The 21,821-nt window shown below is 50.1% G+C and overlaps 1 protein-coding gene across 4 annotated transcripts in view; it reads right to left on the reverse strand.

Moving 5' to 3' along the window:
* Positions 1-1,948: 1,948 nt before the first annotated feature.
* Positions 1,949-21,821, reverse strand: part of PRRC2B (proline rich coiled-coil 2B) — a 63,242-nt gene continuing 43,369 nt past the window's right edge. Inside the window, exons 21-32 of one of the 4 annotated variants that reach the window (XM_044439890.1) lie at positions 20,520-20,708; positions 19,498-19,692; positions 18,620-18,706; positions 18,359-18,463; positions 17,215-17,407; positions 15,045-15,142; positions 13,982-14,109; positions 13,212-13,452; positions 10,534-10,710; positions 9,501-9,592; positions 8,426-8,507; positions 1,949-7,398 (exon numbers count right to left, since the gene is read on the reverse strand). In XM_044439890.1, the coding sequence (XP_044295825.1) occupies positions 7,258-7,398; positions 8,426-8,507; positions 9,501-9,592; positions 10,534-10,710; positions 13,212-13,452; positions 13,982-14,109; positions 15,045-15,142; positions 17,215-17,407; positions 18,359-18,463; positions 18,620-18,706; positions 19,498-19,692; positions 20,520-20,708 (1,728 nt within the window). In that variant the 3' untranslated portion in view covers positions 1,949-7,257. Of the gene's footprint in view, positions 7,427-8,425; positions 8,508-9,500; positions 9,593-10,533; positions 10,711-13,211; positions 13,453-13,981; positions 14,110-15,044; positions 15,143-17,214; positions 17,408-18,358; positions 18,464-18,619; positions 18,707-19,497; positions 19,693-20,519; positions 20,709-21,821 lie in introns of those variants that run through there. The other 3 variants (XM_044439892.1, XM_044439891.1, XR_006415635.1) reach the window with 3 other exon arrangements.

Genomic DNA, 21,821 nt, shown 5'->3' on the forward strand with positions numbered 1-21,821 from the left:
GTTCTGGGTGATGCCACAAAATGCTGACTTGCTTTCTGGGCAAGTCAAAAAGGCCACATAACCTGCCCAAAGCAGAAGCGAGGCCACATGCTAAAAGAAATCCTTTGAATCCAAGGAGGTCCCACACTCGACTGTCCTTACAGAAAGCTAGAGAAGAGCCCAGCAGCCCATCCATCCTCCCGCATCAACTTTGCCTGAAAGAAAAATGCAAGTTCAGCTTGCTCCCTCCCACCTTTGTGTTGTGGAAAGATGCACCTACTTTGTTGTTATTAGTTGCGAAGTCACATCCAACCCTTCACGACCCCATGGACAACCTTCCTCCAGGCCTTCCTGTCCTCCACCATCTCCCAGAGTCCACCTAAGCTCACGCCGACGCCTTCAGTGACTCCATCCAGCCACCTCATCCTCTGCCGTCCCCTTCTTCTCTTGCCGTCAATCATTCCCAGCATCAGGGGCTTCTCCAGGGAGTCCTTCCTGCTCATTAGGTGGCCAAAGGATTCGAGTTTCATCTTCAGTATCTGACCTTCTAAAGAGCAGTCAGGGTTGATCTCCTCTCGGACTGACCGGTTTGATTGCCTTGCGGTCCAAGGGACTCGCAGGAGTCTCCTCCAGTACAATTCAAAAGCCTCAGTTCTTCGGTACTCAGCCTTCCTTATGGTCCAGCTTTCACAGCCATACATAGCCTTGACTATACGCACTTTTGTTGGCAGGGTGATGTCTCTGCTTTTTAGTATGTTGTCTAGATTTGCCATAGCTTTCCTCCCCAGAAGCGTCTTTTAATTTCTTGGCTGCAGTCACCACCAGCAGTGATCTTGGAGCCCAGAAAAATAAAATCTGTCACTACCTTCATTTTTTTCCCATGTATTTGCCAGGAAGTGAGAGGACCGGATGCCATGATCTTAGTTTTCTTAATTTTGAGTTTCAAGCCAACTTTTGCACTCTCCTCCTTCACCCGCACCTACTTTAGTTTCTCCCAACCATGTTGTTGTCAAAGGTACAGGGTTGGGTTCAGCCCAAGTTGGTCACACTCCAGTCCCATGGGACAAATATCTCAGTTCCTACTGAAACCAGAAAACATGACTTGAGGGTTGAGATTTTGTCCCATCATAGACAGCATTCGTATCACTTCTGTTCATACCAGTTTTCCAATGGGATTAATTCTGGCTTCATCTGAAACAAAATTACCCCTCTTCCCTTTTTCTCCCACTTCAAGCAGTGCTTTATATTCATCACCTCACTGATCCTAAAGAGACCAGTCTGATTGTGGCCCATGTTGGACCCTGAAGGGCCAGATGCTTCCCAGATTAAGCCATGGAAGTGGAGGCATTTATGGCTCTGAATGTCTCCAAGCAAGATGGCTTGTACCAGATAAGCACCCTTCCTATGAGGACACCACCTCTCCCACAACTAGGTTGTTCTCTTTGAAATATGTTTGTATCTGACAGTGCTGGAATACAAGCTGCTTTTATCTGCTCAATTATCATCTAGCAGACATTCCATCCAGCTGCAAGAGCAGAAGTAGAACAGCTGGGCAATTCCCCCCTCTCTGTTTAATTGGTTACACAGCTGGCAAATCAGTTGGTCAATACAAGAATTTTTACTCTCAAAGCTAGTGTATTTTGCGTTTTTTTCCAAGAAATGTTCTTGAAATCAGGGGCATGAAACCTCTTTCGAACTAAGGGTCAAATTCTATTTTGGAAAAGCTCCTAAAGGCCACATTCTAGTGGTGGGCAGAACCACTGGCAAAACGAAACAGATCAAAAATATCTGCTCCCGAAACTTCGATCTGTGCGTGTCCTACTGTACTGGGGAAGCCAAGCAGCCTAGTTATTGTCATATATGGTGGGAGCACTTACAGCAAAACCACAGGGGCAGTGGTGTTTATTTTCCATGTCCTGCTTCCCAGTCATTTCATCGTGAGAACATGTCAGTTCTGACAAGTCTAGCCTGCTTTTTATTTTTTATTATTTAAATAAGGAGAATTCTTTCATATGGAAAGAGCTAATACAATCACGTATTTGAAAGGAGAAACCATAGGAACGGAAAACAAGAAGAGAAGGGCGAGAACATGTTGCTGCCGCCAGCCTGGCAATTCTGCTATCAGATGTCCAAGTCCATGTTAAAAGTTTCCCGGAAAGATTTTTCATACATGTCATTTGTTAACATCTTAAGTCGTTGTTTGCCCTTTCAAATATCTGGTCTATATGAAAAGACAAACATGAGGAAAGGCCTTTTTTTTCTTTTTTACTGTACAGGTTGCAAGGTTAAAAGAAGTACAATATCCTCTTTAAAAAAAGCAACAGATGCCATTTATACATGACCAGGAGGAAGAAAACTTGCTGCAAACAATGCCTCGACATGCCAGAGTGAATGCCACGTTGCATTTTCCACTTAATCTACGAGATGGATATATCTTGTACAGGCCATTGGACAAACCGAGTCTAGTGCTAAGTGACACCAAAAAGTAAATTTGGGAGCTAATCTGTCTCTGCTTCACTGCATCTCTCTGTAACTGGCACTTCCATGGCTTTAAATTATCTGCTCATCTGATCTGAAGGACTATACTTCATTGAAGAAGATTCTGCTTCTTATCATTAGTGTGAGTTTTGTCCTTTTTCAGAAGGTCGCATTTTCATACTTTGAAACCAGACCAATAACGACGACGACGACGACGACAACTTAAAAGTGATGCATTAACTTTGCATAAACATCACAGGCAAAAAAAAAAAAAAACAGAATTCAAACATGACAAGGCAGAAGGAAGGGGGCTTTTTGGAATGGATCAGGCCGCCAGCTAAACAAGGAACCACACGGAAGCAGAACGGCAAGGCAGTTCTTTAAAACTGAGAAAATGACAGCTTGGAGCACTCTTGGAGGGTTGGGGTGGGGAGGAAATCTCACTGTACACCTTGAGGGTACGCGAACTCAGTGTGTGGCAAACCAACCATGCAGTCGCTCTCATTGTACAAGAGGCAGGAGAGAGGTGAAGATCCCCAGACTGCCTCATCGGTGCCGGTGTCATTTCAATGTTCATTTTAAAAGCTCGTGGAGTGGTCTTACCTCTGCTCCACATTAAACCTCGACAAGCAGCGGCTTAAAAATAAGCTGGGGAAGGCAGCTGCCGTCATGGTGAAGAAGGGAACCCTACATACATGCTGCTAAACCTGCAACTGACCGACTGGTTCAAAGCGGCAGCATGGCATCCACCAGGAAGGAGCGCAGCTCAGCCGAACGCTGGGCTTCAGATCTGGGTGTTGTTTCGGTATCGTGCTCAGTAACAGGCCCCCACAGCTGGGAACTGTGTTTCTGAGCAAACCATTTCCCCAGTGCACAAGAACAAACACGACAACACCTGACCCCTCATCTCCTCTTTCTTGTGCAAGAGCCCTGGAGCTTCCCAGCTGGTGGAATAAAGAAAAAGCCGTAATCATGTGCAAGGAGAAGGGGGGGGGATGCTTCAACATTACACCACTTGTGTGTGAAGAGAAGCCAGGCTATTTCCTTGCCAGCTTATTGTCAGAGCCTATGTGGAGTCACGGCGGAGGAGGAATCGGCACCCCCATCTCCACTGCGACTGCCCTCATCTCCCCTCTCTTCCCAAGTTGGTTTATTTCTATGCTCACAATCCTCTCCCCGTGAAGGATGTCACGCTTCTGCCCTGAAGGAAACACAAGCGCCTTTCACCTTTTGAAGATGCCCAACAGGTACTACGAAAGCATGTCTTCTATCTTCTGCTGAAGCTGGAGAAACGATACATGGCAAAGCGGGAGGGCGTCGCGCCTTTAAAAGCGTTGGCTCTAAGAAAAGCTTTCCAAGTTAAAAATGAGTCCCGTGGCAGCCATACCAGTTAAAAACGAAGAAACAAACAAGAAGAGGCAATCAGCATTATGGATTAATTCTTGGCCTTTCCTGCACAGAATAAATTGAGACATAATATATAAATAGAGAAGTGAAACATTTACTTTTTCACCTAGACCTACAACATCAAATACATATAAATAAATTCTAGTGTTTTGTTGTGTGTGTAGGGGGGCAGAAGGGCTGGGCAAGACGGCAATGCGATAAAAAGAGGGTGACTTTTCCCCCTCCTGAATAGTTAAGGACTATTTCTCTGGTTAAATTTACACCAGGCGTTTCTGTAATATTTTGCATCTAGCAATAAACCCCACTCCCCACAATTAAAAGGGGGGCATCTGAAAGTAATATACAAAAGAAATGAGGTCTGTGTCTTTAAAAACAAAACCCGTCAAGAGTGCTGCTGGTGCAAAGCAATATGCTAGTAAGAGCAGGTTTGCACAGAGCCGGTCAGGGGAAAAAAAGAAACCGAAGTAGCACGCCAGATAATCAATTGCACAGTCTCTGAAAAGAATGGGGATAGGAGGGACGATTTCAAACGCCAACATTACGAAGTCTCAGATCAATGTAAGACGCCAGAAGAAGCATCTCTGCCATAAAAGTTACCCACCAAAAATAACCCTCCCACCCCAAACAGCAATTTGTTTATTTATCTATTTATTTAAAAGCACCATCTATCTCAAACCCCTTCAAGATTTCCCACAAAGGGATACGCGCATGGGTGAAGAGGGGACATCGCTATAACTTGTCAAAAAAAGAAGCTCAGACATCTGGACAGCTTTTTAGGAGATCGGTGAGGATGTGGTCTTCTGCTCAGCCAAGCCTGACACATCCCCAAACATCGCCCGGCACCCTTAAATACATTCTTTGTTCAAAACACATCGTCTTTGGAACCACCAGCAAAACAACTGGCTTGACACCTAAGGAAAAACAGCGGAGAGACTTTAAGCTACTGTCTGCAAGCGAAAAGAGTTTTCCTTCCCTACACAGGGTGTGGTATAGACCACTCTTGGGTCTTTTTACAAAACCGATCTACACAGAAGACAGTCTGGAGGCATCTGGCTCCACCAGGGTCCTCTGACATCGTTTCCAACACAAAAAGCACATGTGGAAACCCAGCCACCAAAATCTTGTCTTTTCTCAGCACGGTGGCTCAGTAAGAAAAAACATTATTGACTCTCTATGTTCGTAGCTACTAAAAATGACTGCACTGGAAATTATTATTTGCTGGGGAGGGTGAAGAGAAAAAGGGAGAAAAAACACAGGGTAAAATAAAACTCCCCTGGCCATAAAAATTATTTCCTTTTTTCAAAGAAAAAAAGTCTTTTATCTGCTGTAGTCTATTGTGAAGTATACGAGCAGAAGAGGAAAGCAGAGAGAAAGAACTAAGAAAGAAGTCCAGATCATTTCCTGGCCACCGTCACAACAAAAAGACAAAAAATGAGAAGAACAAAACAGTAAAATACAGATCAGTCTGAATGAGACAAGAAATCCAAAAGTTGAGATAATAGAGAGACAAAGGAGAAGGGGGCATTAAGCAAAATTAAAAGGAGTTCACAAACTCCTTGGTTCTAGCTGACTCTGTTGGATCCACACCAGGCAAAGAGCTTTCTTAATGGACTCCGCTTTGGGTCAGTCCTGAGCAACTCGTCTCCTATTATCACAATGCTAACTTTTCCCAGAGATGAGAAAAAAAAGAAAAACAATGTCAAACTCTCCAGTGATGACTGGATTTGTGTGGATCGTGCAGAAGGAGAGACCTGGTTTGCAAGAACTAGCACCCCTTGTGACATCTGAACACAGCCCGCTTCCTGCAGGGTGGCTTATTTTGGGGCAACAAACTAGCCTTGACAATCCATGGCCTGTTTGACCCACAATGGGCTGTGTGTTCTCTAAACCAGGGACAGAATTCCATGGTGGGCCATGGAGCTCAGCTTACGAGCCACTCGGCCAAGCTGGAAAAAACCCTCATTCTCCCCCAAGCTACCCCTGGTTTGCCATTTTTGTTGCAGATCCGGAAAATGGAGCAATTCTATTTGTTATTTTTTATTGTGTGTGGTTGGTCTTTCGCAGGTACACAAGAGCGCACTACAGCTGTCTGATGGGAGAGGTCTTTCTCGGCCAATCACCTACTCTGCTTCAGCTATCAAAGGAAAAAGACTAACCCAGGAAGACAGCATATGGGAAATTTGCACACCGTCACCAGGGGCCAATCGCCTAGCTTTCCTCTGAGAAGGGGGAAAAGCAGCCAAGCAACGAGAACATAGTCTCCCACTTAGGCATGAGATCCTCTGTTTTGTTTTGTTTTTTCAGTTGAACTGACAAATTCTCAGCACCTTCCACTTTTCAAATACCGAGCCTGCAGCCACTCCGGGAAGAGTGCTTTTCGCAGCTCTTTTTCGGACCACGTACTGCTGCTGTTACTGAAGCTCAGTGCCCTTTCTTCAAACAAAAACAAGATTCCTTCCCACCACTCTTTCTGCCATGTAGGACGAGAGGAGACACCCCAAAATTATAGCCGAGCTGCACAAATACTGAAATGCATCACGCGGGGATTGCAAATGCTTCTCGTACACATTTTACTCCTAAAGCAAGCTCTGTCTCTAGTGATAAAGCGGGGAAGGGGAATGCCAAAGACGACAAAAGCCTTTGCTGATCCTGTATTTAGCTGGGAGGAGCTGAGGACCAAGGGCTGACATGGACCTGTTTCAGACTGCAGCCATCTGAACAGACCCCAACCTCTCTCCACCCAGTCAAAAGGATGGGTCCATCCAAGTGCATGATTTTGGTCTTGGAATTTCTTTTCCAGAATGTGAAGAGGAGGAGGAGGAGGAGCAGCAGCAGCAGCAGCAGCAGGAAAGAGGGGTACTATGAGAGAACATAGAAAAGTTCAGCTAGAAAACGAAAGATGGAGCATTCTGTTTTTCTTAAAAACCTCAGCAGCCTTTAAAAAGAAAGACAGACGAAGCTTCCCCCACGATCCCTTCCCCTCGCTGCCACTCTGCTGAGACCGGAGGACTGGGATGGGGCGTGGCTTTACCAACGGCCAGTCACTGCTATTTGCACACAGAAACCAGGAAAAGAAAACGGCCAGAGATGCTCAGCAAGTCCAGGAGGCCGAAGGGGCGTTTGCCGTTTTTGTTCGGTTTGTTTCAAAGCAAGCAGGCCAAGGTTAAAAGAAAAATCCACTGCTCAAGAACGGCGTTGTTGGAAGGACTCAGATGACATTGCTTCGGGTGGCAGATTTCATGGTGGTGAGCTGCAGGAGGACCAGGGAAAAGTCTCAGCACATCCACTCGCTGGAGTAGGGGGGACAGAGGTGGGGTGACCTGTAGAGCCTTCTCTCCCTCCCTCTCTTAGCCCAGTGGAACAAGCCAGCAGGCTTCCGGGGGCCAGCACTGGTTAGGCCTTGCTCTCTTCCACCTTGACCGCCTGAGGCTTGATCGCGCCAGTGCGCACCGGCTTCATCTGACTGGCCGAGGGAGGTTCCTGCAGTTTCACAGCTCCAAGACCAGCTTTGTTTTCGTCCACCCGCTGTTTTGCCTGTTGGTCAGTGAGAGAGAAAGAGAAACTGTTGAGTAGGGCCAGAGGTTGACAGCACAAGGGTACTGTGCCACCCTGAACCCCGAATAAAATTATGGCAGTCAATCAAATAGGCTTGCAAGCATGGAAATGCACAAACTGCAAAAGGCTTGAAGTAGATCATCAAACAGCGTTGATCTGCCAAGGGAACAGCCCCTGGGTTCTACAGGAACCTTTTCTCTAAGAGTGAGAGCAGCTAGCCTCTTCTTGGGATGGCTCACTCCATCCCTGTACCACACGAATTCGAATTCAAAGCAGCAGGTATTTCATTTATGGAATTCAAGCTCTGGCACTTTGGAGAATGCCTGTGTTCTCCCTAGGGAGATGAAGGGGACCCCAAAACTAGCAAGCCCCGGCTGATTTGTCCTGACCACACCCACGCCTGAAACCCCCCAGCCAGAAGGCCAAACTCAGTTCCAAAAATGCTCTTAGGGCAAGACAGAAGGCGAAAGAGCAAAAGGGATATACGGCTAACTCTGCTCCCCAAGTTATCAGCAGAATATCAGCCATAGCTGAGCCTTCATGAGAGGACTGGCTCCTCACCTCTCACAAAGGCCAAACTCAAGTCCCTGTGAAACTTGTTCTCCCATTTGCAAATAAGGCTTCCTACAAACCTTGAAAGGCCAAGAGGTATTAACTGCCACCATGGGAGATTCAGGCACTCCAGGTGGCCTAACCAGGACATCTGTGGGAAACCTGTTGTGTGGTGGGCACGACAGTGGCTGTTTCCCAGAATCCCCTGGCCCAGGAAACCAGGTGATGGCAGGGGATCGATCCATCTCATGTCACAAGGTCTGCCTTCCACTTGCCTCCATGTTGCCTAGCCACCCTCTCCCTGCGGCCTGAAAGGAACATGGTTTACAATTCCCATTCTATGCAAAAACAGACAGATGGACGGACGGACATGCCCCCTTTCAAGTTTGGCGGCCAAGCTGCTTTAGGACCTCAACACACAAGCACCTCTCAATTCCTGAGCGACAATTTTTACCTGTTGGATGTAATGCCCCTGCACAGAGCTCATGTTGACGGCTGGTCCAGAGGGTTTTCCACTGGGACTGGCAGAACTCGGCCTGGGGACAGAGGGGAAACCCAAAAGTTTAAGACGGAACAGCAAAGCGCAACGGACACGCCACCTCGAAAGCAAAGTGAGTGCAGCAGGCAGACTCGGTAGGGTGCAGGCACGATCGCAGGGCCCGCGGACTCTGCTGCTTCTATTTGACTCGTGGATATTCGGAATGTGCTCAGAGCCAAGGATGTTTTCCCCTCAAGTCTCTGTTTTGATCTAGCTCCCCACGCTTCTGCAGCGCCAACACAGCTCACCAGCATCCCTTCCTCTGCTGAAATGTCAAATTCCACCAGCCCAGTTGGTCTGGTTGCCGGACCAGTTAAAATCCAGCACCTTCAAGTCAGTTTCTTATGATGTAAACCAATGCATATCGATGCGGATGCAAATGCCACTGGCTTAAATGGCGCCCCCTCTCAGGCACTCTGTGTAGCATTGCAACTTTAATCTATGCAATTCTTTCCAAAGGCCGGCCAAGTGCAAACCAAGCAACGGGAATTGCACTGAAAACCTTGAGGCTCGAAAGCAACATCTGCAGTCCGGATCTGTCGTGCGACATCCCCCGGGCAACGCTCACTATATAAAGGCCTGCGAGACAGGCCCCGAGGAAGAGTTCAGGGCTGGGCCAGACCAAACGCCCAGACTGGGGGAGAGATGGATGGTTTCTGAAGGTGACTAAAAACACCTTTTTATTCCCCGGTCCCTTGCTGTGCTATCAGCCCCTGTCCACAGTCATACAACAGGACAAGGAAGGAGTGCTGCTGCTGTTTCTCTTTTTTACTTCTTCTGAAACCGTCTTACACAGCTGGGCACACACGACACACACATTAGAAAGGAAGGAAGGAAGGAAGGAAGGAAGGAAGGAAGGAAGGAAGGAAGGAAGGAGGAAGGACGGGGGCGGAGAGAGAGAGAGACACGTTTCTTAATAGCTAGAATCCTCCAGGCCTCCCACCCCACCCCTCAACGCGAAGAAGTGTGCGCCATCAAAACTGTGCTTCACCTGTATGTGTGAGCTGATGGAATAGTCCCTCCTGTGGGTATGTTCTGTTTAGCATCAGCAAAGTGGAAGCCTTTCATTTCCATGTGAGAGGACTAGAGGAGGAGGAGGGAAGAGGAAGAAGCACGGTTATTATTTTCGATGTATCCTGCTCGCTCCTTGAGAGAGGAGGAGACATTCTGGCTCCATTTCAGACTGCTGGAGAACAACTGTGCTTGCTTGGGTCAACTGGATCGTCTCGGTTTTTCTATTTTCGGCATTTAAGAGTATAATCTGTCGGGGACCCGACTGGAACGAGCAGCACTGCAAGGAGGGAAAGCCTCGCTGCACCGGCACTTCAGAGGTCCGCCTGGCACCGTCGTTACGGGTTTTTCGGCGCCAGGTAAAGACCTTTTTATTTAAACATCATTTCAATTGTTAAAACATATGATCTGGCCAGGGCAACTTCTTCTTCCTTCTCTTTCTTCTCCTATATTTTTATTTTATACTGATAATTTTAATTTTATATTTGTAAGTCAATGTATTTTTTGGATTTTTGTATTTAATGGTAATTTATTATGTACTATTGTATTTCAATGTATTTTATCATGTTGTAAGCCGCCCCGAGGTTTCGGCAAGGGGCGGCATAGAAATGTTATAACAACAACAACAACAACAACAACAACAACAACAACAACACTATCCGTGCGCTTTCCTTATGTTGCACAGGAGGCCTTATGAATAATGACACATCGCATGCACGGCATGGTGGAGGCGGCATCCACCAGGGAAAAGCAAGCTTGCTAGCAATCACAAATTGACTTCATAATAAAGAGCAGTTGCTTAATAGGAAACGCATGAAGATAATACGTGCATGGAACTACATGTAGCCTGGCGCTTCCTGGAAAGACATCAAAGGATGGTCCCACGCAACACACACTGCAGTAGTCTAGCCTCAGGAGACATGAGTTGTGAAGTTACGTTCACAAAAATAAGTGCTCTGCTGGAAAACTTGAACTGATGTACAAGCACGGAAGCACAAACGGCTGGTTCTTACCTCCCTGCTTGTAGCAAGGACAGACGGCTGGGAGCCAGGTGAGAGGATCCTACGCGGAGCTCCGACAGACAGATTCTGGCCCTGGGGAAGCTGAATGGACTGCGGCAGTAACAGGGGCTGCTGGCCAGAGCCGTAACGAGGCATTGGAAGCTGAGATCCAGGCATCGGCATCGTCAGCTGCAGGTGAATGAGCAGAGAGGGACTCAAGAGGCGAGAACTGCGAGTTCCCATGGACCAGAACAGGCTGTGGGGCCGGGAGCAATTGTACAGCCCCTCCTCACTGCCACTATCAATGGTCCAGCTGCGCTTTGACGTTTACCCTCTCTCAATGCTTCTGGATGTCGTTCACTTCTTCGCCATCCTTCCCCACCCAGCCTGAGAAGCTGAGTGACTACACCTCCCATCACCGCGGACTGCTGGCCAAGCGTGTTGGAGGCTGCGGTCCAACAGCATTTGGGCGTTGCTTGGTTTCTGATTATTTTGGGGCATCGGGAGGCGGCTCTGGCTCGTACACAGTCCCTCCACATGGACAGACCAGAGCCCAATATCCCAGGGTTCGAGTCGCACTGTGTCAGGGAAGTGTCAGTTCCAACGGCAACGCAATGGACCATAGTTCGCTATGGAACGAGGAAAAGGGCCCTGCATGTCCAGGAGCCTCTCGACCCCAGGAAACAATCCACAAGGCTCGATTTAGGGCTGTGTGGCAGCTGGCAGCCTTGCTCGGCTGGAAAGGCTCTGGCCTGCAGCTTGATGGGCGGCTGCACGGGGATGCTGCTGCTCTGGCCCTGGCTCACGCACACGGGGCTCAGCCAGCCAGCACACAGCAAAACTAAGAAATGGGCCAGGGGCGGCGCTTTTACCCTTGAACAAGCATAATTTATTTACAAGTACTAACACTGGTCTGTGCATTTATTTCATTACAGGTCTGCACCATCCAGCTGGTCTTGGCTTTCTGTGGATAGTTCACAACAGCTAAGAGTGAGCTGCAATGTCGCTCTTAATATAAAATGCTGCCATAAGATAAAAAATATACTTTCTCTCTCATGCGTGCCCGTCTACATAAGATCTGTGTCTGACAACTGGAAATAAAATTTCCTCTCTGGATGCTAAATAATTGGTCAGTCTTGCCTTTACACCGATATTTCCGTATTTTGATAATCCATCTGTGCTTCTGTATAGTATTTGTGAACTTCAAGAGAGTTAACAGCAGGTCCAGGTTCCCAAAATATCTTTGAAACGCTCCCTATTTTTTTCTGATACCCTTTTGTGAGGTGTGCCTAGTTCAGAAACGTTGCATTTGGATGAGCAAAGGACTAGCCGCTCCTGCCAAACTGTACGTGGAACTCACAGGAGTTAATCTCCTTTCTGGACTGAAGGTTTATTATTACAACCGTGCTCTGTAACAATGCAAGGTATTAAGGAGCCATAAACCTCCCCACATTCAGCCTCTTGGCTTCTTTCAGAGGCATCTCTTTGTTTGCAAGGCTGTCTCAGCCTGAAAAGGCCGCCTGCTATAAAAATAAGCCACACGCCACATTTCCACCAAACAACATTAGCTGCTTGCTCTCACGCAGCCTTTCGAACCAATTCCCAATCCTGTTTCGAAGCTGCTCCTGGAAGCAAATTGATTGCTTTTCCAAGGGCTCGCAAGAAAACTGTGACTGGCCACCGTGGCTAGATGCGACATGCTTCGTCTCCAATACGGATTTGAAGATGCTCGTGAAGCACAGTTAAGCAGCGCTGGCACGAAACGAGAGTGTGCAGTTCAAACAGCCTCAGTCACAGGATCACAGTAGCCTTTGGTGTGGCTCTCTTAGGACCCAGGAGGCCGATTCAGCCCCTGGGTCCATGTATCCCAGTTTTATCAACACTGACTGGCAGCCACAGTTCTCCAAGGTTTCTGGCGGGATCCTTTCCTTGCCCTGCCTGGGGATGGGACCTTCTGCATACAAAGCAAGGGCTCAGCCCATAATCCGCAGCAAGGGCAGTCATGATTTAGGTTTGCACAATCTGCTGTGTTTTCCACTAGACTCCTGAGGATCTGGGTTCAAAAGAGCAGGTCAGGAAGTGCAAGGAAAGAACTGAGGAGCAAGATGCTCCTGAGCACATGCTCAGTCCAGGAATTAATTTACGGCAGCAGAACCGGAGCGCCAAAATCCGTTTGTATGTACATCCAGTCTGGCGGTCCTCACCCCAACCCCCTTTCTTGGCTTCAGGATGGCAGAAAAGGGGCTGTGCTGCCATTGTCCAAACATAGGGAGGCAGAATCCCTGGATGATCCACTGAAGACCACCCAGAGATCTGTCCAAAGACCACCCTCTGCCTTCTGCTGACTTCCAAGCCACAGACCCAAAAAGGGACCAGTGAAGACCAACAGAGTGGGCTGGATATGACACATCAGCCCCACTGCTAATTCTGTGTAATACCCTGTATTTCCAGCCAGCTCTGAAAAGGTACACGATCCTCCTCAGACCGCCCCCTCCAGCGTCCGCTAGGAACAGAAGCATCCTGTGGCTACAGCATCATTTTAAGCATGTGCCCAGGAAGCCCTTCTGCTGATTCCACTGTCTGGCTCCCTGCTTGGTCCTTCTGCGAAAGAAGGCTCCTCATCAAGACAAACACAGGAAAAGATGCAACGGCAAAGACGCATCGGTCTCACACAACAGCAGGCTCCTGACCTGGGTCAGCTGCGAGTCCATCATCTGCGAGGCTCCGATACCGGGGGCCTGGTTGATCTGGCCTTCGTAAACTAAGGCCTGGCTCCCGTTCACTGGCTGGTAGGGGGATCCGGACTGTGCTTTCACCATCTCCAGAGGCTGCATACCTGGGAAGGCAGAATATGGAGGCTTCAGGGCAGTGCCTCCGGTCAGGACCACGGTGTTGGGCTGGGACAGGCTGGGATGCATGTAGACCTGAGACCTAGGGAAAAAGAGGGGAAGAGAAGAGAAGAGGAAGGCTTAAGACCCTGGGTGCTGCGTTGCAATAATGGCTTTGTTCTGCAGGGAAAAACCTGAGAGGAGCGTTTTTATCGCGCTTCCCACCCAAAGAGATTTCTGGGCTGTTGAAATAATAAAACCGGAACACTTCTGCTTGCAGCCTTATATTTGACACAGGCACAAACACACAAGAAAGAAGACCAGGGAAGGAAAAGGAAGGATTCAGCTGTCTGTCAGAAGAGCTGGTCTTCCTTCCCTCTTCCCTCCAAAGAAAAACCCAAACTAAATCGTCTCAGAAGCAAGAAGGGATGCCACGTCAGACTCATTTTCACCCAGGCAGCAAGTAACGAGTCCAGCCCGAGCCAGAGTGGCATGGCTGTGTGACGGTTCCCCCAGAAGGGAGTGGGAAGCCCCGAAAGCTGCTGCACTCATCGCACCAGCCTCCCCCCGGCCCCGAGCTGGCGCCTTCCGCCTGTCTTGCACCACGGGAGCGGCTGCAAACAATCCGGTACCTGAAGGGCTGCAGGGAGCTGTAGATCTCCTGGGACTGCGAGACGGGGAGGCCTCCCCTCAGTCCAAGCTGAGCCGGGGCCTGCAGAGAGGTGTGCAGGGGCAGTGGGATCTGCTGAGCAGCAGCCGCCTGCAGAGGGAACCATAAAGCGGGCAAGGTCAGCACAGCAGAACGGTCGGCGCAGCGTCTGCCTCCGCTGAAGGCAGCCTGAAGGCCAGCAAGGTGGCAGCTCTACCTGACCCTTCCTACAGACTTAAAGCAGGTTCTCCCACTCCTCCTGCGACTCATTTAGGACATGGCTTCTGGCATAAGGTATTGGAGGCACGCTGCAAATAAAGCCTAGCTGAGTGTTTAGGGTAAACTGGCCTGTCTTTGGTAAAGACCATCCGCTGTGTTTCTGCAGGAGTCACCCGTCCTGTGCATACCTCCTGGTTACCGAAAATGAAAGCCCAGAACGGTAACTCACACAGAGATGCAATGATAACCCTTATCCAAGAACAGGGTAATCCTTCTTTAGCTGGGTAAATGAAGAACCGAACTGCATCTGATATGAAGCAGCAGCAGGTTCCTCGCCCAAGAAGGATGCAAGGTCCAAGAAATGATTCATGCAGAGATACGGCAGGCACCTTCCTTTCAGGGGGTCTTTTATTAAATGGCTGCAAAAGACCAATAGTCTGAAAGGTGGCCTGTGGATTTTCTCCTTGGAATCTTTGTGCCACTCCTGCTTCCACACTGCTTCCCCTTCATGCCCCTTTCCTTCCAGCTTTGTGTATGGGCAAACAGTTTGGCCATGGGGTGGTAAAATTCATGGCTGCAAACCTCTTTGCAAGGCCGTATTTCGCTAAAAGCCAATGCTCACCTCTGAGAGCTGACAACCTCAGAGTGACTGGGATTGTCTTAAAGGAGAAGGCTGATGGCATTTCTGGCTGTCAACCGCCAGCAGCGTTGCCCCGACCTTTTGAGGCCCTCGCAAAACGCGCCCGGCAGAGGCTGGCATTCCTGTGTGGCAGACGCCGTTGATGGCTCACCGCACACAGGCCTACGGAAATGGACGGAGCCCTTACCTGTTGGTAGCTCTGCTGCTGAGGTATCGTCTGGGGAACGAGGCGCGGCTGGCTTGCGAAGACGTGGCCGTCTAAATACAGGGGAGGGATGTGGTTGCCTAGAATCGGGCGAGTTGAAAAGAAACACGGCACGGCGTGAGTGCCATCCACCCCGGAAATGGGGCAGGTGTGTCTGCTCACCACTGCCCTTCCCCCGGCGCTCAAAGGTATGAGGGCTCCCAAGCCACACCGAGCTCCAGAATCCGCAGAGGTGCCAAGTGCAGGGGTGGGTTCACAGCCCCACAGGGAGTGGGGAACCGACGTTCCACGTGAGCATTTTTCACACTGGGGTCCCCAGCACTTCATGGGCATCTCCCCCAGTGCCGTGAAGCTCTCTCCTCTCTGCCCACTTCAAAAATATATTTTTAATTCAAAGAAAACCAGGGCATCCTGAACCGGCTGTTGATCAGCTGTCTGGGGGGCAGAAAGAGGAGGAAAGAGGTGCTTCCCGGCCCCACCCAATCAGCTCCCCTTTATCCAAGCCTCTCCGCTTTGCACTTTCGCTCTCCCTGCAGCCCCAGCCTCCCGGTTTCTCTCCACCAGACCCCTTCCCCTGCTTTTTCTCTCCCTCCCATCTCCAGCCTCATCCATTCTGTAGACCGACACGGCTGGAGGGCACCGGGCAGGCGAAGCTGCTCCAGCCCAGGGACAGGGAACAAGGACGTCTCTCAGTTTTGGAATCTCTTCAAGCGCCCTTCGCTGGACTAAGCAGCAACGGGTTCAGTAGGATCCATTGAGAACATCACTGAGACGGGAGCACACAAGGACCATCATCCCCATGGACAGGATGCCAGAGGGGAGCTTGCGCAGCAGGCCGACAGCAAAAGCAGCCCCGAGGGTTCTCCTTGCAGCCCTGAGATGCCGGGCAAAAGACTGGCCATCTGGCATCCGAACGCTTGGCTGTTCTCTAACCGCCATCCAGTTTCTAACACATCCGAGTCACAGAAAGGCTTGGGAACAGAATGCCTAGGAAAGAGGGCATCTTCCCACAAGCCAGCGAGGCAGGAGGGCAGGCTGGCAAGCAGAGAAGGGCCGGCGTTTTGATTTAGTGCATTTTAATGAATGTATTTATCACACTGATATCCCACTTTTTCCTTGCATATTCCCGCTCCACTCCACTGGATTCTCACACCAACCCTGCGAGGTAAGCTAGGCCATAAAGCTTCAAGGCCAACCTGGGACTAGAACCCAGATCTCCTGAGTCCCAGTCCAACCCTTTCGCCACTCCACCATAGTTCCCAGACAAACCTATGTAACAGGACGAAGTGCCGTCCTTTCTCAGTAATAACAATAAAGCACGTACATTTCACTCTCTTGGGTGCTAGATTTCGCCTTTCACACCTTCAGACAGACCATTCTTTGTCAGAAGCTCTTTATTCTCCAGCAAAGAAAGAGTCTCTGATCATGCATAGGGCAGTTCACTGAACCCAAAGTAATAGCTACTCCCGAGCACCCTCTTTTGGAGCTCCCCTTTTGGGGCCCTTCGAGTCTGTACGCAGCCCCTCTAGTTGGCCAGTCCTCTCCTGATGCCACTCCATGGGATCAAGGCACATAGCAGGGTCTGGCTGCCAGGACACCTGCTTCATGCCCCACCTGACAGCTGCACACTCTGGATATTCTCGGGGTCCACCTGAACCCCTAGAGAAGGCTGGTCTTAAGAGAAGCCCTCCCTCCTTTTCCATTTCATTATCTGGAGCTGCTGTTTCCCAGGGCTGCTGCTACTGGAGCCAAGCTCAGGGAGCCAAGGTTCAATTTGGGTGCCAGGAAGCACTTCCTGACAGTCAGGACCCCGAAGGTGTGGAATGGGCTTCCACGGGAGGTGGTTGAGGCCCCATCGGTGCGGGTGTTCAAGGATAGGCTAAATGTCCACATGGTGGGCATGTCGTGAGCGGAGCTGGCTGGAGCCAGGGGTCAGGCTAGATGGCCCGGGAGACCCCTTCTGACTCGCTCTGTTTCTACTCCTCATCTGACGAGGTTGCACCTCCCCGACTCTGAATGCACACGGAAAACAGCAGCTTCTTCCATTCCCAATGAATTAGCGCTGTGCACACGCTTCATGGTCCGATGTATTAAAACTGGGTTCTGCTGCCAAAAGCCACTGGGTGACCCAATAAGGAAGCGAGTGCCGCACCTGGAATTGAAGGTGATGGTGCGACGGAAGCCACAGGCATGGGCGGCACGGACACACCGCCGAAGGAACTGTAGCTGACACCGTTGGAAGCCCCAACACTGGAAGGAGGCTGGATGCTGGAACCAGCGCCTCCAGGGGAACTCTGTTCTGGGAGGCTGGGAGAGTTTTCCCAAGCTTTGCGCGCCGACTCCATCTGCGAGAAGAGAGAAGGCAGGAATGACTGCTCGGGAAGGCTAACTGCACGCCGGCTGGCACATTCCGGAATCCAGCCGGAATTTGGGCTTTTCTGACAGAAAACGTCACAAACGAACAAAAACCCTTCCTGGAAGGTGGTCTCACGGGGCAAACAGCCCAGCTGATCGATGCCTAGGAGCTCCTGTCCTGAACAGTCCGCTTTGACGGACTACAAGAAGAAGAACACACCCGAGGCAGTTGTCCAGGCCGTCCCCTTCCCTATAATGCTGTCTGTTCATGTGTCACAGTGAAGCTCGAGACTGTGAAAGCTGGAGTACTGACACACGCCATGCGCAAAAGGGTCCAGAGTGCAGGGTTACTTTGTTTTTTAAAGGCACCCATTAGGCTTAATTAATTCAAATTGTGTTTGTGTGGTTGACCATTGCAACATTTTCAGTCACTGGGGTAGACGCCTTTAAGGGTGCAAAGCTTTATAGCTAGTAAGTTTTGCTATGGGAGACCAGTAGGCCAAGAGTCAGGCTTATGAGCCTTGTTCCTCTCCCTGCTATGGGTCGAGCCCATCCCTCATGGGAAAGGAGAGGACAAACCCCTCTCTCAGGGGACTACAGGAGTGCAGGGGAAGGGGCCACGGCTGTGCAGGCATTCTGCTGAACTGCTTGGTAGGAAAGAGACATGCTTCCACCTTCTTCTGACTCACTCCCTTGCTCTGCCAAAGTGCTTCAGCACAGAGACTTTCTGAATAACCCTCCCACCGCATCACAACAGCTGAGGTCCCCCGCCTGGCATGCTGCCCTTGCCAAGCCTCCCTGCAAGAGAATTCTGAAACGCCCATAACCGCTCATATACCTAAACAACTAGCACCCATCCTGCTTCTGCCTCTAGGCTGCCACAGAGACCAGAGCACAAGCCGCCCTTCCCAGCCTCCCATCCTGTCAAACGCGATGCTTACTTTAAGAGTGAGATCCGCTGTAGGGTATGACATGGGGTTCAAGCCGATGCATCGTGGGAGGTGGTGATCTCTTCGGAGGACAGGGAGGGACTGGGTGAGCCCAGCCTTCAAAGAAACAGACGGATACATTCAAGCATTGCTGTCTTAAGGGTGCCACCGAGCCCAGCAAGAACAAGTCAGCCCAACGAGAAAAAGCCAGCCCTCAACCTCTTCTATTCTACAAAAACGGGTGGAGGGGAGGTGTGGGGGGGAGTCACTTACATTGCTGGCCAAGCCATCCTGCAATTTTGTGACGGGGTTCGCTGCTGTACCCGAGGCTGAGCCCGGGGGCAGGCTGAAGTCCGATTCCTGCAAAACAGGCCATCTCGCTATATGACGCAGTACTCAGATTCTCACCATGCCCAGTCCCACGTGAGGGTCCGCAAAGTGGGCACAGGAGCAGGTGGGGGGCTGAGATCACCAAGGGGTCGGCCTTCCTGAGCTGCCGCCCCCCAGAGGTGCGGGACTGGAACCCCCACAATTCCAAGCCAGCACATCTGGAGAAGGCCAGATTGCAAAAGCCGCCCCACACCTATAAAGCCTGCCTGTCCTTCCTCCCTTGAGCTGAATGCCTGCGCTTCACTCCCCTTGGCAACGGGAGGGACAAAATGCTGTTCCTGAGGCCCCAACGCTGGGGGGCAAGCACAGCTCTGCTCCCAGCACTGGCGCTGTGGCCCTACCCTTTTCTGGGGTTGCAGAATGGGAATGCGGAGAGGTAACAGTTCCTGACCTTTTGTGCAACTTCTTACCCTTAGTGTTATGTGTAATTTTGGGGTAAGGTCCCTTGTTATCTTCTCTTTTATTTATAAAAATTATATATATATATATATATATATATATATATATATATGGGGAGAGAGAGAGAGACAGAGAGAGAGAACGCGTGTGCGCGCGAGTGAGCGCAAGCGCACATGCATCTTTGGGGAAAAAGGAGAGAGAGAGAATTTGGTTCATGAACATGAAGAAATTCAGGGTCAAATCTTTCCTTCCAGAAATGCCTGGGCCTAGGCCAGCTTACCCCCAACCCAGCAAGCTCAGGAGAAAGATACAGAAGAGACGGCAGAACAGTGGAGAAGATGAGAAGCAAAGGGAACCCTCACTTTAGGATTTACTCCAAACTCAATGGGTGGCACAGGAAGAACCGCGTCCACATGAATGTCCACACCGTTGACCGGGGGGATGCTGCCTTCCAGGCGATCTGCTCCCTCCGAGCCCTTCCGGTTCTTCAAGGAGCGTTCGTTGCCGATCGGCCCAGGCTTGTGGTCCCTGCTCTGACTCAATCCTTGCTCTGAATCCTTAACGGGAAAACGGAGAGGCTAGGACAAGAGGCTAAACAGAGTGGCGCACACAAGCCAAGCGAATCCCCCCCGCCCCCGGCCTGCCAGTGCGGATGATGATCAGTTTGAAAAGGTCACAGAGCAAAGACCCAACGGAAAAGACTTATTTGTATGCGGGTCAGGTGGAGAGCCTCCTTCCAATTCCAGTCCCCAACCCCCTAGTGAACTGAAGGACTTAAGCTTTACTCTTATTATTTATGGAACAGCTTGCATGCTGCTTGGCATGGTACAAGGGAATGAGTCCCTGCCCCAAGGAGGTTACAGTCTCATCTTCAGTGTGGGAAAATGACAGAGAAAGGGGATTTGTGGGGAAAATTGGAGCAGAGATAAATAAGTCAATGAGGAATAGATAATAATTTTATCTGGCCAGGGCGGCTTATTTTATTTTGTATTTTTTATTTTTAAGCTAATGTTTATATTTTTTAATTTAAGATTATACTTATATTAATTATTGTTGTAAGCTGCCCCGAGGCTTCAGCGAATGGGGCAGCATAAAAATGTTTTAATAAATAATAATAAATAAATAAAATAATTACTCGTTTGTTCAAGCAATATTTATCTCCACGCCTTTTGTCCCCAAAAATACGCCCCCAGGGCAGCTGGCAGCTAATCACAGAACTGCAGCAAACCAATCACAAAATTAACAGGGCAAGCAGAACATAAAATGAAACAAGTGCCCGCCAAGCCCCAGGACGCCTTCAGTGCTGGCGCTCTGCTCCTCCTTCCCACTCACAGGCAGCGGAGAAGGAAGGGCTGGAGGAGGCGGCGACTGCGGGGCAGGTTACCTTTTTCTCTGGCCGCTTGGCAGCGGGCTCTTTCGGGCAGTCAGGCTTGGCGTCCAGCAGACCACCTCCGCTCATCTCTTCGGGCTTGAGAGTGCCATAAGGAGAGCTGCGCTGCGAAGAGGTGGCGGAGGACTCCCTCGATTCCGCGCTCAGGTCAATGCCACTGTCTCCCTGGCTGCTTTTGAACCCCTGCCACACAAGCACGAGAAGTGAGCACAGCGATGGCTCAGGGAGGGGTGAGAATCTTCCAGAATCTTCCCAAAATGGGACCATGCAGGTGCAGCTCTCTCTCTCTCTCTCTCTCTCTCTCTCTCTCTCTCTGTGTGTGTGTGTGTGTGTGTGTGTGTGTGTGTGTGTGATGCATGGGGACCACAGAGAAGAACCACATATTATGAAAGAACAGTGAGCCATGCAGAGCGCCCAGATACGGGCTACTGTAGTGGCAAAGAAATCCGTTCAATAAATAAATTTACCTGAAGGAGCGTCTCCTTCCATAGCCCTTAAGATCTGGGGCAGAGGCCCTTCTCTGGGTGCCCTCCCTGAAGGAGACCAGGGAGGTGACTACCCGGAGAAGGGCCTTCTCTGTGGTGCCCCCGATTGTGGAATTCGCTCCCCAGAGAGGCTCACCGGTCCCATCACTTTATTCTTTTTGGCGCCAGGCTAAAACCATTTTTATTTTCCCAATGTTTTAAGATCTTACTGTTTTAATTGGGGTTTTATTGTCGGTTGGAATTTTAAGAACGCGGTCTTTTAATTTACATTTTTGTATTGTCAAACCGTCCCGAGACTTCGGCAAGGGGCAGTCTAGAAAAGTTTTAAATTAACAAACCCACAAACTGTGGGGCTGCCATCACAGATTCCAGCCCAGCGATGAGGTCCTGCCTTGCAAGGTGTGGCAACCCTTAGCCAGGGTCCCGACGGGATCATGCCGAAGATTTCCCCCAGCAACGCCAGCAGTGGCTGCAAAGCAGGCTGGAGGAAATGTACGGAGAAGAGGCAAACCCCTGGAAGTCGGCCCCCATACGCAGCCGCCAGGGAACCGGTGCTGCCCTGATGGCATTTATTGCTTGACCTCATGTGGACTAGCCAGGGGTCCTCACACTACGGCCCATGGGCCAGATACGGCCCGCCAAAGTCATTTACCCAGCCCACCTTAGAGCTTTTGGACTCGTTTGGAGAAAACGATCTCCGAACAAGTCTGAAAGCTCTGAGCCTGCGCAGGTGCTCTCTGAAACTCTTTCAGTTTCAGAGACTAGCAGAGAGCCGGCGCATGCGCCAAACTATAACAGCTCCCTTCAACTG

Source organism: Varanus komodoensis, unplaced genomic scaffold, assembly GCF_004798865.1.
Source record: "Varanus komodoensis strain SLA01 unplaced genomic scaffold, ASM479886v1 scaffold36, whole genome shotgun sequence".
Taxonomy (NCBI): Eukaryota; Metazoa; Chordata; class Lepidosauria; order Squamata; family Varanidae; genus Varanus; species Varanus komodoensis.